The sequence below is a fragment of the Mustela putorius genome, unplaced genomic scaffold (assembly GCF_011764305.1).
Source record: "Mustela putorius furo isolate JIRA1106 unplaced genomic scaffold, ASM1176430v1.1 tig00003858_pilon_pilon_pilon, whole genome shotgun sequence".
Lineage (NCBI taxonomy): Eukaryota > Metazoa > Chordata > Mammalia > Carnivora > Mustelidae > Mustela > Mustela putorius.
In genome coordinates, this window is record NW_025422010.1 from 10,146,583 (window position 1) to 10,163,916 (window position 17,334).

The 17,334-nt window shown below is 41.5% G+C and overlaps 1 protein-coding gene across 10 annotated transcripts in view; it reads right to left on the minus strand.

Annotated features, from left to right (window-relative positions):
* The window catches only part of PTPRM (protein tyrosine phosphatase receptor type M), a 776,839-nt gene that overhangs the window by 387,949 nt on the left and 371,556 nt on the right, over positions 1–17,334 (minus strand). For all 10 annotated transcript variants that reach the window (XM_045065755.1, XM_045065757.1, XM_045065756.1 and 7 more), the window contains one exon: positions 16,726–17,019. In XM_045065755.1, the coding sequence (XP_044921690.1) occupies positions 16,726–17,019 (294 nt within the window). The remainder of the gene's footprint in view (positions 1–16,725; positions 17,020–17,334) is intronic.

The following is a 17,334-nucleotide window of genomic DNA, read 5'->3' on the forward strand; positions in this document are numbered from 1 at the left end:
ACTCAAGTTTAGATCCATGATGACTATAAAGAATAGATTTCCAGTTAATCCCTATAGTAAATTTTTCTAGTATCCCTACTAAACTCAAGGATTTTTTTTTAATTAAAAGCAACATTCTCTGCAGATATTTCTAATCTGATATTATCTATCAGATGATTCAGACTTATAGCTAGTACTTAACATTTAGTCAAAATCAGAAATAAGCCTTGCCTAATTTCTCAATAGTAATTTAACTACAAATACTGCATTCAATTCATCAACTTGTATAACACACCCTATATATTCTTAAATAGCATTCATTCTCATCTGTCCTTTCTAGTAGCTCCCCAAATCCCTGCTTTTGTTCAGATTTTGTTTTCCCTCCCTTGTGGCTCAGGGATAGCACATCCCATCTCTAGACCCAAGGATACACATTTTCCCTTTTTTTATTAGAGTAGGTTCACAACAAAACTGAGCACAAAGTACAGTTTTCCCATTTACACCTGCCTCCACACACATGACCCTCACACTGATGAACCTGCATTGATTCATCATTCTCTGCCGGAGTCCATAGTTCATTAGGGCTCATGCTCTGTGTGGTACATTTTAGGGATTTTGAAAAGTTACCTTACAGCATAATGCAGGGTATCTTCACTGCCCTAAAAATCCTCTGCATTCTGCCGGTTCATCCCTCCCTCCCCTCTAACCTCTAGCAACCACTGATCTTTTCACTGTTTGCTTCCTTTTGCCTCTTCCAGTTGGAATTCCAGGTGGAATTCTACATATGTAGGGGTTTTTTTTAAAATATTTTATTTATTTATTTCACAGAGAGAGCGATCTCAAGTAGGCAGATAGGCAGGCAGAGAGAGTGGGGGAGGCAGGCTCCCTGCTGAGCAGAGAGCCCAATGCAGGGCTTGATCCCAGGACCCTGAGATCATGACCTGAGCTGAATGAAAGCAGAGGCTTAACCCACTGAGCCACCCAGGCACCCCACATATGTAGTCTTTTTAAATCGACATCTTTCACTTAGTGATAAGCATTTAAATTGCCTCCATGTCTTTTCATAGCTTAATAGCTCATTTCTCTTTAGCACTGAATAATATTCCATTGTCTAGATGAACCACAGCTTATTTAGTGTCCTACTGAAGAACATCTTGGTGGCTCCAAGTTTTGGCAAAATCTATGAATTAAGCTGCTGTGAACATCATGTGCAAGTCTTTGTGTGGATATAGGTTTTGGACTATTCGGGGTAAATACAAAGAAGCTCTATTGCTGGACTACATGATGGGGTGGATTTCCTTCTGTAAGAAATTGCCAAGCTGCCTGGCACGGTGGCTGGATGGTTCGGCATTTGCACTGGCCACGACTGAGAGTTCCTCTTGCCCCACATCCATACCAGCAGGTGCTTGTGTCAGTGTTCTGGATTTTGGCCATTCTAATAAGTGTGCGGCACAAGGGTACACCTGCATTACTCCAAATCAGTAATTCCCAACCAGCAACATTGGCACCATTTGGGAATTTGTTAGAAATATAAATTCCTGAGCTTGACCCCAAACCTACTGAATCATCAACTCTGGAATGGGACCCAGCAATCGCTCTTGTAACGAAGCTTCCAGGTGATTCTGACACACACTAACACCACTGAACTACATTAAAGTTAGAGAGTAAGGACACTAAGCCAATTAGTTCATAAAAATATCCTGGCTCTTATTATTGGTCCTTAATGGGCCTAATAGACCGAAAGAAAGCAGTGATATTCTGGGTGTGAGGAAATGTTTCTCTTTTCCTTTCTGGAAGATCTGAACAAAGCAATGTTTTCCTCGTTGCTTCCAAAGGCCACATGACGACCCTGAAGAAGAGCAGCACAGGGTTGAAACCAGTGCAAGGGAGATTTGGAAAGAACTCATGCCCCTGGTAATACTACTGAGCAATTAAATCAACACACTGTTAAGTGTGACTTATCTATGGACTTACTGTTACTACAAGGAAATGCATGTCCTTATTAATCTGAATGAGCTGGCTTTATGTTATTTGTAGCCCAAAACACCCTGATGAAAACAATTTATTTGTCAAGTCTGTCCTAACGTGTATGTTTACCCTACACTCTTTGGGTAATTTCTGCAAGCTTTGCTTCACTTAAACAGGCATGCACTGAAAACCAATGGAAGATGTTATAAATTGGAAAGTCATGTGCATGGGCAAGGTACTGACTTGTTTTACTCTCCACTGTATTCCCAAAGTCTAGGAGAGTACCTATCAAATAAAAGACTCTTAATAAATATCTGTCAGATAGATGAATACATGAATGAATAGATGAAGCAAACCAGAATAAGGGGTAGGGGGTCCTGTAATTCGGTTATGCCCACTCAGCTTTCATACCTGCTGTCCTTTTAGTTGGTTTCCCTGTGGTCACTGGATATGCACCCCACCTCATAGAGCCTCCCAGAGCAAAGGTGAGGAAAGATCATCTTTCTCTGTACATCATTAAAGAGCAAAGGAACCCTTCCCAGAAGGCTCCGCAGCCCTGTATTCTTCCCTGCAAGACCTTTATTTTTTAAAGATTTTATTTTTTTAAAAGTAATGCCTACATCCAACATGGGGCTCAAACTCACAACCCTGAGATCAAGTGTTGCAGGCTCGGCTGAACCAGCCAGGCGCCACTTCCCTGCAAGACTTTTGACCAGAATTTCACAGACTGAAGATCTAAGTGCAAAAATAAACTCATTCTGAAATATTGTTCAAAGACAAATGTGGAAAAATACCTTCTAAAACAAGACTGGAAAGTGAGAAGCCATGAGGAAAAATAAAGAGTTTAACAGATATTACTTCATTTCTGGCCGTTTCCTGATAATAAATTAATTTTTATTTGGATCGATTTAAATTCTAATGACATTTTTTATCCTATATTAATGTATATGGATAGCCCAAAAGGATATGATAGATAGATTTAACTTTATAAATTTAAACATTTCTCTTTAACAAAATATACCATGAATAAAGTCAAAAGGCAAATAGTACAATGAGGGAAAATATTTGGAAAACATGTGATAGGCAAATGGTTTGCAACCCTACTACAACTAAAACAATCCTACAAAATGAAAAGGAAAGTATTGGAAATGCATCCCAAGGATAGAAATAGATAATCTGATGATGAAAAATTATAAAAAGTCAATGAAAACATGAAAAACTGTGAAATGCAAGTTAAAATAGTGACATATTATTTCTAAACCAATAAACTGATAACAAAATTTAGAAGATCATTAACGTTCAATGCTCAAAAGCACGTTCAGAAACCATCACTGTCACACCCTGCTGATGCTGGAAACTTCTGGAAAATAATCTGACAACATCTACTAAAAGCTTAAATGCGTTTATTTTCAGCCCACCAACTCTACCTTAAAACTGCAGCCTCCAGAAATAAAACTATTTTAATATAAGGAGATATATTTACAGATATTTATTGAAATATTCATTTTAACAGAAAACATCAACCACCTCCCTATCCATCAAAATGAGGAGAGCTGAGTGATTTAGGCTGTCCATACTCCGGAATAATAAATAGCTCCTACTCAGAATGAGTTAAGTCTCTCTATATTGTACTAGACTCTAGCAACTAGAGAGATGTTCACTGAATACTGACAGACGTGAAATGAAGTTGCAGAATACCATGACAGTATGGTCTCATTTGGTTAGAATTAGCAGTAAAGAACAGATCTGGGACATATATGGATATTTATATGTCTAAATGGACATAGAAAGAGATGTGCAAAGAATATACTTATTATTCCCAGGAGAGAAACTGAAAGAAAGATGGGGGAACCTATTTACTTCTGTATCATTTGCCTTCTTATATGCTACCTATTACTTCAGTAGTTAAAATGGATAAGTAACAAGATATAAACATTAATAAAATGTTATTCATGATGAATTCATAGACAAACTTAAAACAATATAGCCTATTTCAAGAATTGTGAAATAGTAACATATAATACTTGACAGAAATATATATTAGTATATATATATTATATATCTATATGCTATTTGTAGCTTTTATACTGATAATTTAAGCTAGCAAGTGTTTTCAGTGCCAACTATAAATGTGTGTCTACTGTCACTTGCCTAGTTCTTTATGGAGGAAGTGCTAGGACTTGGTCAACAGAAATATTCTACCAGAATAGCTATATTGCTTGTGTTACTCCTTCTACAAGTGTAATAACATGGTTGGAAGATCAGCAATTTTGATATCAAACAGTTCTATTATCATTCTTATTTTAATAATAGGTGTAACCATATTTCTTAATAAAATTTCTTGTATTTGTAGTTTTAATTTCGTTTATATGCATTATTCATTTTTAAAGCTTTCTATTCACTTGCAATTTATTCTAATAGGTAATGTAATTACAAGTTCTTTATATTCTTAAAATTAATTTATAAAAGATATTACCCAAACAAAGAAGTGTGGTTAACGCTCATAAACTAAAATCTTGACATATCATCAATGTTTCATAATCTCTTGTTATTACTGTGCAGGTCTTAGTTCTCATTTATCTTACTTCTTATTAACTTAGTTTTTAACCCCACAAGCAGCTTTATCCTTATGGAATGGAGGAGGCAATTTCCCATTAGAGGCCAAATGCCACAGAATGTGCTCAGAAGAGTCATCTGTCCGCATGAACAGGGACACATATGCTGACAGCTGGTTTGAGAAGAGGAGGCGGAACCTGGGCTTGCTTAGGGAAGAAGGAGTAGAAGCACACAGATGTCTGCGGTCAAAGATAAAATGCGTCTATTTCCCATCTCATGACAGTGCTGCGTCTGAAGTTCCAGGCACAAACAGATGGCATACTGGTACGTTAAGACTAAGTGAACTTTTCCTAGTATGTTCTGGAGACAAAGGCCCTCCTGAGACTAGGTGTTTCTGTTCTTCAGTAAGGGGCCCAGAATACAGGCAAGCCCTTCTAGAAGCAGTCTTCACAGTGGAAGATTTGACCTGTGCGTTTGAGTTCCTCAGATCCAGAGCACCAGAAGAACCCTCATCTCTAGGTCCATGTGGGTGGCTCAGTCAGGTAAGCCTCTGCCTTTGGCTCAGGTCATAAACCCAGGGTTCTGGGATCAAGCCCCATATAGGGAATCCCCACTCAGCAGGGAGCCTGCTTCTCCCTCTCCCTCTCTCAGTGTGCTCTCTCTCTCTCACAAATAAATAAATCTTTTTTTTTTTTTAAAAGAGCCTCATCTCTAATCTCATTCAAAAAGGGTCCTCAATTTGTTTTTTGAGATTGAGTCACTTATGGTTTGTCTCCCTCCCATTTCCATCTTGTTTCATGGATTCTTCTTCTACCCACTTAAGCCCCCATGTTGCATCACCACTTCCTCTTTCTCTGCTTGATTGCTGGGGGGAGGGAGGTTGGGAGAAGGGGGTGGGATTATGGACATTGGGGAGGGTATATGCTTTGGTGAGTGCTGTGAAGTGTGTAAACCTGGTGATTCACAGACCTGTACCCCTGGGGATAAAAATATATGTTTATAAAAAAATAAAAATTTTAAAAAAAAAGAAAAAAAAAGGGTCCTCAACTTTCCTGAGGTCTGTGGGTAAAAAGGAAAGACATCCCCTGCAAAACACTCAGTCTTAGGCTGCCTCGCTATGCTACTCAAACTGTGGTTGTCAAGCTTTGTGTGTTCTGGACAAACTTTGGGTGTTCTGGGGCACTGCTCTTCAAAGGGTCAAAGTGTCAAAAGCATTCCTCAAGTCAACAATAATCACAACACATCCACTCTCACAGAAAAACAATGTAGCACATGTGAATAAGGCATTCACTCTTATCCTTTTTTCTGTGTCACCCTTCAGTGACTCTGGGTCATACATGGTGCTCTATCCTGACAACACCTGAAAGAGTAAAAAATGCAATGACCTCCCAGGTTTAGGTGAGCACACAATCATTTTTTGACATTAGCTTGAGGATATACATATGCTTTTTTGTTTGTTTTACTTAAAGCAAACTTGATGCGTATATCAAACAAAACCCAATCTACTCAGCTTAACAGATGTATGGAAGGTTTGCCATAGTATTCTGTATCCTCAGTGGTGACAAGTTTATTAATTTTTTAAACTGCCTACTTCGAACTCAGGGTGTACTAGGTGACCAATGTACCCCCCTAGCCATTTTTCATGCATTAGTGCATTTACTTCTGGCAGTGCTGTGAAGATGGCATCAGTGGAAAATGGACCAGAATTATCTGGAAGCTTAGGTCCAGAATGGGTAAGTAATTTGTTGAGCTATTTTTAGCTACTAGGTCAGAACCAGGACTCACCCCAAGTCAGTCAGCCTTGAAAGTGAAAGAAGTTAACCAATGGGTTTTCTCTTCCTTGGATTGATTCAAAATATTTACAAAGGCAGTAACAAAACCACAAACCTTTATGATTTAGAATGGTCAATCATGCTCTGAGTCCTGTCAAAAAACTCAAGCATTCAGTACCTATTGAACACGACTGGGAACGCTGGTAGATTCTAAATGCTTACAGAGAGACTGTAAAACACAGCTTGACAGCATCATAATTTGATAAGGAACTAACAAGGCATTTGCTCTACTAAAAATTAATAATTTCATTATCAATACTTCCTCTTTGTGCCAAATATATGACCCAGGACCTCTTTAAAAAATTGTCCAAAGAAGATTTAATATACGTCTTCCTTTTCTAGAAGATATCTACATGGGAAGCAGAGGTGCTCTCAAGCATTCTGGCGGCTTTAGGACATCACTCAACATACTGTAGCTCGTGCTCAATTAGAGGCTGATTCAGCTAAGGCTGATGTTTCTCCATGATAGCAAACCCCTCTGACAGAGGCTGACAGATCAGAGCACTACAACAAGGAATGTGGTCAGGCCCCTAACTGACAGATGTACAAAATGTACCTGTAATGGTTTTGTGGTTTTCTTTTTCAGTGTTAAATGGCCCATTAGACACAGCTGGGAGAGGCCAAAGGCCACTGACTGATAATCCCTAGAGCCTTCTCTTCATTTCTCCATCTCCTCAGTTTATTGGAAGCTACACAGGAAGCTGCCTACAAAGTTTTCCAAATCACGCCTACATGTACTGTTAGCGGGCTCATTCTTCACAGTGCAGAGGCCTGCCTGATACCTTTCAGAGAACTATGTGAAGACTTCAAGTGTCACTGGAGAACTCTAAAAGCAAAAACCTCCATCTGGTCTCTTTGGAGGTCCTTCCGAACCTCTCCCACACAACGGCTTGAGTAGTTCTATCCTACACTGCCCCCTCACATGCCATGTCCTGGGGTTCACATAGAGAGAGAAAGAGAGCCGACTCAGTGTTTAAAGGCAGCTGGACTGGAGGAGTGGGTATCACAAAGGCTCTGCTGCATAAAGTTGGGCAAGGAAGGTGCTGAATGCAATGTAACAACAACAAAAAAAAAAGGTGCTGCATTGCTACAATATTCCTGTCCTCTACCCAAATGCAAGGATGCTACTCAGTATAATGTATTTATATCTAGCATCTAATAGGGAAGACACTTTTTATGTCCTTTTAATGTTTATAATTTAAAAAGGTTCTTAATGGTTTAATGTGATGGAAATGCATTAAAAACACAATGCCCTTTGGCAGAGCTGTTTTAGAAGTAGAATTAGAACACTTTAATTTTCCTGGTAAATAAACTTAAATTAAAAATAAATTATGTTCTATTCAGTGAGCTCTCTGGCTGTACTACCTGTAAATAACATGCCATGGTTAGCTCTTAGAGAGGCTCCCATCTGCCCCCGAGTCCCCCGGGTCAGCCGTGTAAGTCCAGATATATATTGTAACACCAGTGGCAGTTTTGTATGGAAAAGACAATTGGGCTATCCTTGATTTGGGAAGAAAACAAATCCAGTTTTGGCAAGGTTTAATTTCAGATCAGCCCCCTTCCAACCAAAACGATTCTTCTTCTCCCACAGGAAGAACCAAGACTAATAGACAGACAGTGAGGCTGGCCTGCCATGGAATGCACGGATAGACAGGGTGGGCTTCACGGGGGGCCCTCTCGCTGAGATGCTATGGTGCCTCTTTGCCCATGCATGAACCTCATCCACATGTATGTAAAACGAGTCTCTCCAGTGTCATGTTTAGCAAACAGGAGAATTAACATTTTCAAAGCAATGTTAACCTGAATCTCGTGAGACTGAGACCAGAGCAGGTAGGACAGAGGAAGCAACTGTAGAAAGCACGCTCAAGACACCCTCAGGGTGTGATGAAAGAGAACCTGATACTCTAGCCCTGAAGTGAACAGAACATTCCCATGGTCAGGGCTGCTGAGGCTCTGCTCAAGTATGCAGGTGTTTCATCCACACCCATGGCCAGGACACAAGAGAGCAGAGAGACGCAAATATATTTGTTCTCATTCAACAGTTCGACTGCCATTACAAAGGAGAGGAGATACATGAAAACACACCATACTGCATTAGACACAAACTCAATCCTTCCCAGACCACAGAGCATTAGAAGGTACAGGGACTCAAAACAGATGAGAAGTATGTCCCACGTCTCATGTCACTGAAGGCACTACAGATAAGACAGCGGTATCTGCATGTGATCGAAGCAAGAGGGTAGAACAAAAATAAATTTTAATGTAACATATATTCAAAGATTCTATCACAATTACGTAAAAGGTTCAAATGAGGTTCCTATAGAACAAATTTACACCTCTATGCAAATGAGTATAAAAATATACCCACTTTATGAAGAGAATGGGACATTATAAAGAGCACTGTAATTTCTTGTATCACTTTCTATTCAGTGGTTGGCGGGACAGCTGTAACATTCTGACACAGTACTTCCTAGTAGTTATTTGTACTTGACCCTCCGAAAGCACAGCAGTACTACCTGCTTTAGTCAGCAAGACTTCCGTGAGTCATAAAGATGAAGCATTTTTTTAATACACTGAGCAGTATTAATTTCATTGAAAGCCCAAGTTGGTGCTTAAATTCTCAAAATAGTTTACAAAGAATCACATAAACGAAGTATACACAATACAATTATCAGAGTAATTAAAATGGTACAACCACACATACTATAATATGAATGAACCTTAAGGACGTAATGCTCATGGAATGAGCCAGTAACGTAAGGACAGATTTTACATCGTGCCATTTGTAAGAGGCACCTCGAGTAGTTAAATTCATAGAGACAGAAAGTAGAATGGTAACTGGCAGGGCCTGTGAAAGGGGAGTTGGGGGATTTGTACGGCTAGAGAGTTTCAGTTTTGCAAAATAATTTAGTGTGGAGAGCCATGAAATAGATGCAAGGAGTCACGTATGCGGAGGTGCCCGGGGATTGAGGAAGCGAGACTGATTGGCTGGCTGCAAGCATGGGTGAGCCCGTGCTCGCAGCGTGATCACGGAGAGGGGCGTGGACTAGATCGGTGATTGGCCGAGGTAAAGGATATAAAGCGGAGAGACTGTCGGGACAGAGAGAGAACTAATAAAGAAGCTTGCCACCCATCACGTTTGCGGGTCGTTCTTGCCAGCGAGAGCGACAAGTGGTGCTGAGACCCGGGACTTCGCCCGCGTTGCAAAGAGGTGATCGAGGTAGAGCAACGATAAGGTAAGGAGTGCACCAATAACTGTCTATTGACAGGGAGGTTCCCTGAAGACGATCGGAGGTAAGGTTGCTTATAAGGCTCTTCAGGGACGATAGAGAGAAAGTTTTCCCAGGATGGGAAACGAGATTGCTAGGTGCAGGATGGAGGGCCCTCTAAAGGATATCCTCAAGGCAAATGGCACCCCCTTAAAGACGAAAACAGCCCGCTCTTTCTTGAGAGAAGTAGGAGAAGTTGCCCCCTGGGTTATAGAGGAGGGGCTCCTGAATGTGCTACAGTGGGAGCACCTGGGGGAGGACTTGAAACGATGCCCATTTGTAACCTCGGGAACCCTTGCCGTGTGGTCCTTGGTGAGAGTGTGTTTACAATCTACTCGAGAGCCCTTGAAGCAAGCAGTGCAACAGGGAGGGGAGGTTCTGGAGCAGGTAAAGGAGGAGTCTCATAAAGGGTCTTCCCAAGACTCCGACTCTGAAAGTGAAAGTTCGGAAGGACTCTCAGATAGCGAGTTGCAGGAAATAGGGGAGAGAGAGGCAGATAAGAAGGAGAAATCTCCCAGTCTCCAGGCATTACAGGATTTGGAAGCCATAAGACAGCAATTCGAGAGTAAGGAGGTGGAGTTGCAGAAGGCATTAGAGGAATTAAGAATGCAAGGAGAAGTAATGGCGCAGCTGAAAGCAGAAGCGGAAGCTGCAGCTGTGGCGCAGATTGGGCCAACCTGGCCAGAGCGGTTTTAAGATCACGTAGGCTCTCGATTTGAAACAAATGTTACTTGCAATTGCACCTCAGCTAAGCACATAAGTTACTCACCAATGCCCGTCTGTGTTAGAGCTCCCTTTCTCTTCATAGTTTTTAATGCTTCTACTATTAACAAGTCATCTAGTCTCTCTTGTGAGTCCCAGAATTGTCTGCTATCAGAATGTTGGAATGCCACGGTGGGAGACTCGGCAGTAATAGCCAAGATACCGACGTATATCCCGATGCCAGTACAGGTGAACCCCGACAACCTGCCGGTGCTGCTTCGACATAAACGAGACTTTGGAATAACAGCAGCCATTATTGCAGCTATTGCAGCATCCGCCGCCGCTGCTACTGCTGCTGCAGTGGCGTTGACAACCTCGATACAGACTGCAGCAACACTCAACAATGTCACCGGGAGGGTAGCTGAAGCCCTTGCAACACAAAATCAGATTAATGGACTGTTGGGTGTATACAAAACCTGCCTGGACTCTGTGTCACCCCGGTAGCTTATAATAATTTGTCTCACGCCGCAAATTTACCAAACAGTTGCGAGCCCAAATTGTTATCATAAACGCCACTAAGGTACCCATTGGCACTGTCCATGATTGGGTTGTCATGCTACAACAATCACTCTCGCTCCTCAAAAACTGGGCAGGCATAGAAGTCCTCGTTATATTAATGATTCTGGCTCAAGTGCTCCTACTAAGATGCATCTGTAGAGTTGCGCGACGGCAGCAACGGCAGCAACAAGTTTTGGTTCAAGCTATGATGGCTCTAGAGGCTGGTACCTCCCCCCAGATATGGCTTATATGCTGGATCGGTAGTCAAAGACGGGTAAGACCGACCGACCCCACCCTATAGCAACCTAAGACAGGGACCCCTCGGCCAGGAGGGACACCCGATGACGGGTAAGCGTAGGGAGTGAGGGCGGCAACCTAAGACAGGCACGATCCCCGCCATCATATATAAATAAAAAGGGGGAGCTGTGGAGAGCCATGAAATAGATGCAAGGAGTCACGTATGCGGAGGTGCCCGGGGATTGAGGAAGCGAGACTGATTGGCTGGCTGCAAGCATGGGTGAGCCCGTGCTCGCAGCGTGATCAGGGAGAGGGGCGTGGACTAGATCGGTGATTGGCCAAGGTAAAGGATATAAAGCGGAGAGACTGTCGGGACAGAGAGAGAACTAATAAAGAAGCTTGCCACCCATCACGTTTGCGGGTCGTTCTTGCCGGCGAGAGCGACAATTTAGTTCTAGAGATTGAATATAATCAACGTTATTGAACTGTACACTTAGAAATGATTAAGATGGTAAATTTTAAGTTATATGATTTTGCCACAATTAAAAATAACAGATAACCTAATAAAAAATCTCCTGCTTCTCTCCATTCTGTCTCTTTCTCTTTCTGTACAGCATTTAACATACCATATGCATGTATGTATATGTATATAATGTGTGTATGTATGTATGTGTGTGTGTATATATATATATATTTTTTTTTTTTGACTGCACACTTCATCCCTCAATAGATCAACTCTAATGGCAGATCTTATCCTGTTGCTCTCCCCTCAGAGGCAGGAGCAGTGCCTTGGAAATACAGGTGTTTGATAACTATCTCACGAGTAAATTTTTTTTAAAGGTACAAGCTTTTTTTTTCTTTTCCAGATTTTTAGTAATATTAATTCTAAAGAACATATTTCAGTTGAGCTTTATTTTCTTTTCACTCTCGCCAATCTTAATTGTTAGGTCATTCATTTATCACCATCCTTTTAACTCCTGGGGCCGGTTGTTAGCAAGTCACTTAGACACAGTTAAACAATAACTAGGATACATAAAAAGCAATATCCCAAAATAAAACACATAAAAAGTCTACTGTGAAAATTAATCTAACAGCATCTCCCATTTCTCTTTTTTAAGTAGTTACCACTTACTGGCTTGTGATACAGAGCTGCACATAATTATAGGAATGTAAGATATAATAGAAAATACAAACTAAACTATATTTTGCTGAAGTGGATACTGAAGTAATTTCAACTCTCTGAGGTTACCAGACTATAGCTAAACTGCAAAATTGGAAAAATACCTGGGTATGTGTATCAATCTTGAAACTAGCTCCTTACTATAATCATTTTTTTAAAATTACCCCATATAGGAAGAACATTTTACCACTTGTAAAATCCCTTTACAGATAAGATCTAACCTCATCTTCACAAACACCTCTGACAGTCAAGGCCAGCGTCACTGCCCTTATTTAAAGAGAAGGAGAAGGAACCAGAGAAGCTAAGTGATTTGATCAAGGTTACGTGAGGAGCGCCTGTGCATATATTTGAAAATAATTTTCAGAAACACAAGAAGCAAGAGCTCTGGAAGTGGACTACCATATAATTCTTGAAAGAGACCTGACCAGGTAATGAGATTGCGTCTACTAGCCACACACGAAAATCAATTCTGTTGCTCAGAGAAGGACAATAAATACTGATCTTGCCATTTTAATGCAAGAGGCAAAATACATTTTCATGGGTGTCACCAAAACACAATAGGACAGGTCTCACTGGTATAGCACAGAAATGGAAACGGAGAGCTTGTCCAAAAGAAACAGATTTAATAGAAGAAATGAGAGAATGGCGTGTGTCATGAATGCAGTGTTCCGCTGCACAGAATTCTGTGAGCCCATGCTATAAAACTGGTCCTTGGATTTTCAATTTACCAGATAAATAATATTTGTAATACATCTAGGGCAATGAAATCAGGTTGCTAACATCCAATTATTTTGACTGAAAATGTTAAAAGATTTTTTTTTAAATGGCAGTTAACTTTTATTGACTATTTGTTTTATGTCAGGTTCTGTTGTAGGTGCCATACACACACACGCTCCTTAAAGTTTCATGGCCACAACAGGAGGTCTATATTTTGATCATCAGCCCTGTTCTATAGATAAGGCAGTGGAAGCCAAGGGAATGTCATCAGTGTTCCCATGGTGCCACGTATAGCTCTGGGCAGAACCAGAACTCAATCTCTGGCAGCAAGGTCCCAGAGCACCAAATCTTGGCTCTAATACCCTTTAGCTTCATTGTTTCATAAAAGGGATAATTTAACACAAAAACCAGGCACAGTATCTCAAAATAAGAGTCATTTCTTCAAATTTAATCTAGTTAGCACTATTAAAAACTCACTAGCTCCCTCCTTTTTGCTCAGACTTTTGTAAATGTCATCATAGACCTCCCTCCACTGGTCTGCCCAGCTGAGCCGCAGAAGCATGGGAATGGGGTTTCCAGACCAGGATAAAATAAAAGTGAAAGTCAGAGACTTTCAGGGTAATAACATACAATGGATCATCTCTTTAGAAAGAGAACAACACATGAATCAGAGAATCTTTGTGTCGAAAACATCTGCAGGGTCACCCAGTTCAATCCTCTTCTGAATATAGAAATCACCTTCTACAATGTCAGGTTCTACTTGAATGGGTCAGCCACTGGAAACTCACTACTCATGATTCAGCTCTTGTCAAATTTGTACAGACCCTCTGTTCTTCCCCATCACCTTTCTAAATTCTTTCCATCATTCCTCATTGGTGGAGCAAGGTTCCAGAACCTTTCCTAACCTAGATGCTATCCCTAGAGCATTGTGCTCTTTTAATAAAATACAGGGAGCAGAAATCAGTGTGGTAATTTTAGGGAGGCTGATTAGCCCTGGTACAATAAGACTATCACCTTGTCCATCATGGGTGTTTGGCTTTCTTAATGCAACCTAAGATTATAGTAGGCTTTGGGGGGGGGGGAGAGTGCTAAGAAAATAACAGTACAGAGGGATATTGATCATATGGTAGATTCATATGCATTTAAGCCAAATTCTCCACCTTTTTTTATATATGTTGCTGCTAAATTTTATTACTCTAGTTCCATAGTAGTACTGTTGGGTTTTAAACCATAGGATGAATGTGCAATTATTCCTACTACCTATCACCCTATTAGACTCATCCACTGATCAAGCTTGGCCAAGGACAATTTCCAACTACTTTTCAGAATGCTTAGAGGCCCTCCCAGCTTATAACCTCCATGACCTGCTGCTCTCTATGAGCCCCAAATGCTCACAAACCATCCAAGTTACAGTGGGGACCATCTTGCATTTTTTAGTCTCTAGTCTGCAGCACTGGTGTCCTTTATACCTCAGTCCTGCCATCTACCATGTTCTACTGCTCACTGTCTGTGCTCATCAGTCCTATCTTCACATTTTCTAAAGAGCCTCAGGTCAAGGAAGGGTGAAACTATTATTTTTTTCATACAGTAAAGAGAAATTTGACTTCACGTTCCTCACCCACCTCTGATGTCTCCCCCCCTTTATTTCTAGCTCTGACTTTCCGACCTAACACACTCCTACTTTCTAAGACTGACTTGCCCAACTATAGCTGTTTCAACAATGTTCAAGGTCGGCACGTGACACTCCAGGAATCGTATCAACCTCGGGTTGCAAACACTGAAAAAAGCACGCTTTGTCATTAGGCTCCCTCGCTTACATGAGGTTGAACACTTTTGAAGGCATAGTGTTGGTATGCAAATGTCAATTCAGAATTGGTTTTAATTTCTCTAAAAGTTCTCACAGTCTAGGATAAAAGGTATGTTGTCTCTTTGAAAGTTGTATATGTACGTACACATCAAGCAGCAATAAAAAAATCCAAGCATTCTATTCAGGGGAAATGTATGTAACAGTTGTGTCAGTAGCTGAAATACACAGGCAGAAAACCAAGAGACAAGACAAAATCTGTAAGGGAGAACAGGACTGGAAACATTAAGTAGGCGGGGTTGTTAGTGATGAGAATGAAACAGATGGCATCCTCTCTCCAGTCTAGACAATGGAATTCTAACCCTTTTTTGGACAGCAAGGGAGACTATATATTGCTGTGCCCAAAATAGGATTCCTTAAAATCACACTGAAGTGAAATAGCACTAAATGTACTGCTCATGGAGAATGCTTGGAGGACAGAAGGTCCCGTGGGCTCCCATGTCCCACTCATAATAAAGGGGTGTCAGCAACTGCCTGGGAGCCTTCACAAGGCAGTTACCAAATCAATAACAGGTTCGAAAGAGAGGCCTCTACTGCGAAATGATATATCTGGTGTTATACATTGCTACTGTTTGCCCTGTAACAGATGATAGGATCATATAAGAAATTATTTCACCAAAAAAGGGCAGTTTTATTCAACTAAAGAGACAGGGAAGATGACATCATTTGGAAACCTGAGGAAGAGAAAGCACTTTCAATTCCTTTCTCCTTGGACCTGCCAGCCCAGGCTTTGTGAAGAGCCCGTCCAGAGCTGCAGTTTATTCTAGAAATCCCACACCTGGTGGGCGGATCTGGGAAGGAGACACAGGGTTGGCTAGGACCGGCCCATCATGAACCCCCAGAAGGGAGCTGCTCCCTCTTCTAATGAAATCAACAACAACAACAACAACACAAGCACAGAATTTGCCCACGAGTGTTGAACTTGCAGAAGCAGTATACAACCTATTATCATCATTTCTCCTCCTGGTGAGGGGCAGACTGTCCTCTGAGAACTTTCAAAACTTAAAAAAAAAAATGACACATATGGTTGGGTCTACTTACATAACGCTATCTGAAGAATCAGTTAATTCCATAAAAATTTACTGAATCGCCTCACCTCAGCCCATCATTCAATACAGAGATCCTTCAGGTCACCGAGGAAAGAACATTGGAACGTCCCAATAGATCATTTCTCTCTACTTCCCTAGCAGAAAGTAGCCACACAGAAACAGCACTAACACCTCTCATGGAAGCTTTATTCAGGTTTTGATTTTTGTAAGGTGCTACATCAACCCTACTTTATTTAAGCTGTGAACCGGGTTCAGCATAGTCAATTAGAACTTTATAATCTCAACTTGAAGACTGCAAACAGCCCACAAATCACCCTGGCTGAGTTTACAAATGGGCCCCATGTCATTGGCAAGCAGCCCCTCCATTAAATATCCATCAATAAAAACACAGCTTTAAAGCTATCTCTGAGTTAGACTCTGTTATTCCAATGCCCCTCCAGGCTAAAAGCACATTAACGGTGAACATAAAACAAGGGGACCAGAATGAGAGGATCTGACCTATGCGCCGACATCACTGAAGGAGACAGTTTCTGTCAAATGTAGGGAGAATTCCTACACAAACTAGATGACACTCACAGGAAAGTATAAATAAAAAATAGGGTAAAAAGAAGTGGAGGTTGCCCGTAGATACCAAGCTTGGAGGTCCCCACGTCCACAGGCTGTCAGGCTACCGCTCGGAAGTGAAGGGAATTATTCGTTTCCACAGAGGATGCTGACGGAGCTGGGGAAGCTTATTAATCCCCTGAGAAACACAATGCTGCAAGTCAACACCCAGAAAGACAGTAGCAACTGGTCCCACGTGTCCCTTACTCACCGGCACACTTTGTCCTGGTTCTGAGAGCTGGCCCAGGAGACCCAGTGCCGCCCTCCCCTGGCCTGGTGAGCAGCACACTGATCTCGTACTCTGTATCCGGGTCGAGGTGCCCGATTTTGTAACTCGTGGAATCCACCGGCTGCCGGTCGTTCCAGCTCCCACTCGCGGTGCAGTACTCCACCTCTCGGGCGACAATGGGCCCATCCCCGTTGATGGAGTTGGCGTTGAGTTGAATCCAAAGGTAGGTTGCTCCCACGGAGGCAAGCTGAGGTGGAGCGATGGGAACGGGGGGCTCTGGAAGGTAAATCAGAGAGCTTTCAGACACGCTGCCCTTCAGTTTTAAACCAGGTGAATGTACATCAATTATTAAAATAAAGAAGCCGGGAATCTATCAGAAATGAAGTGATGAGAATGGTTTTGTTTAGGTTATTAAGAAAAAGCACACTGGTGAAATCTTCCCCCATGTTCAGATTTATGAAAAAAAAACCATATTTAAAACCAAAGCTTGCTCAAGTAGGGATACCCCCAGTTTGTTTTAGGACACAACTCCTTTTTCTCAGGCTCAGAGGATCTTCCCTCTCACTAAAAGTAACTTGCTAAAGCTTTCTC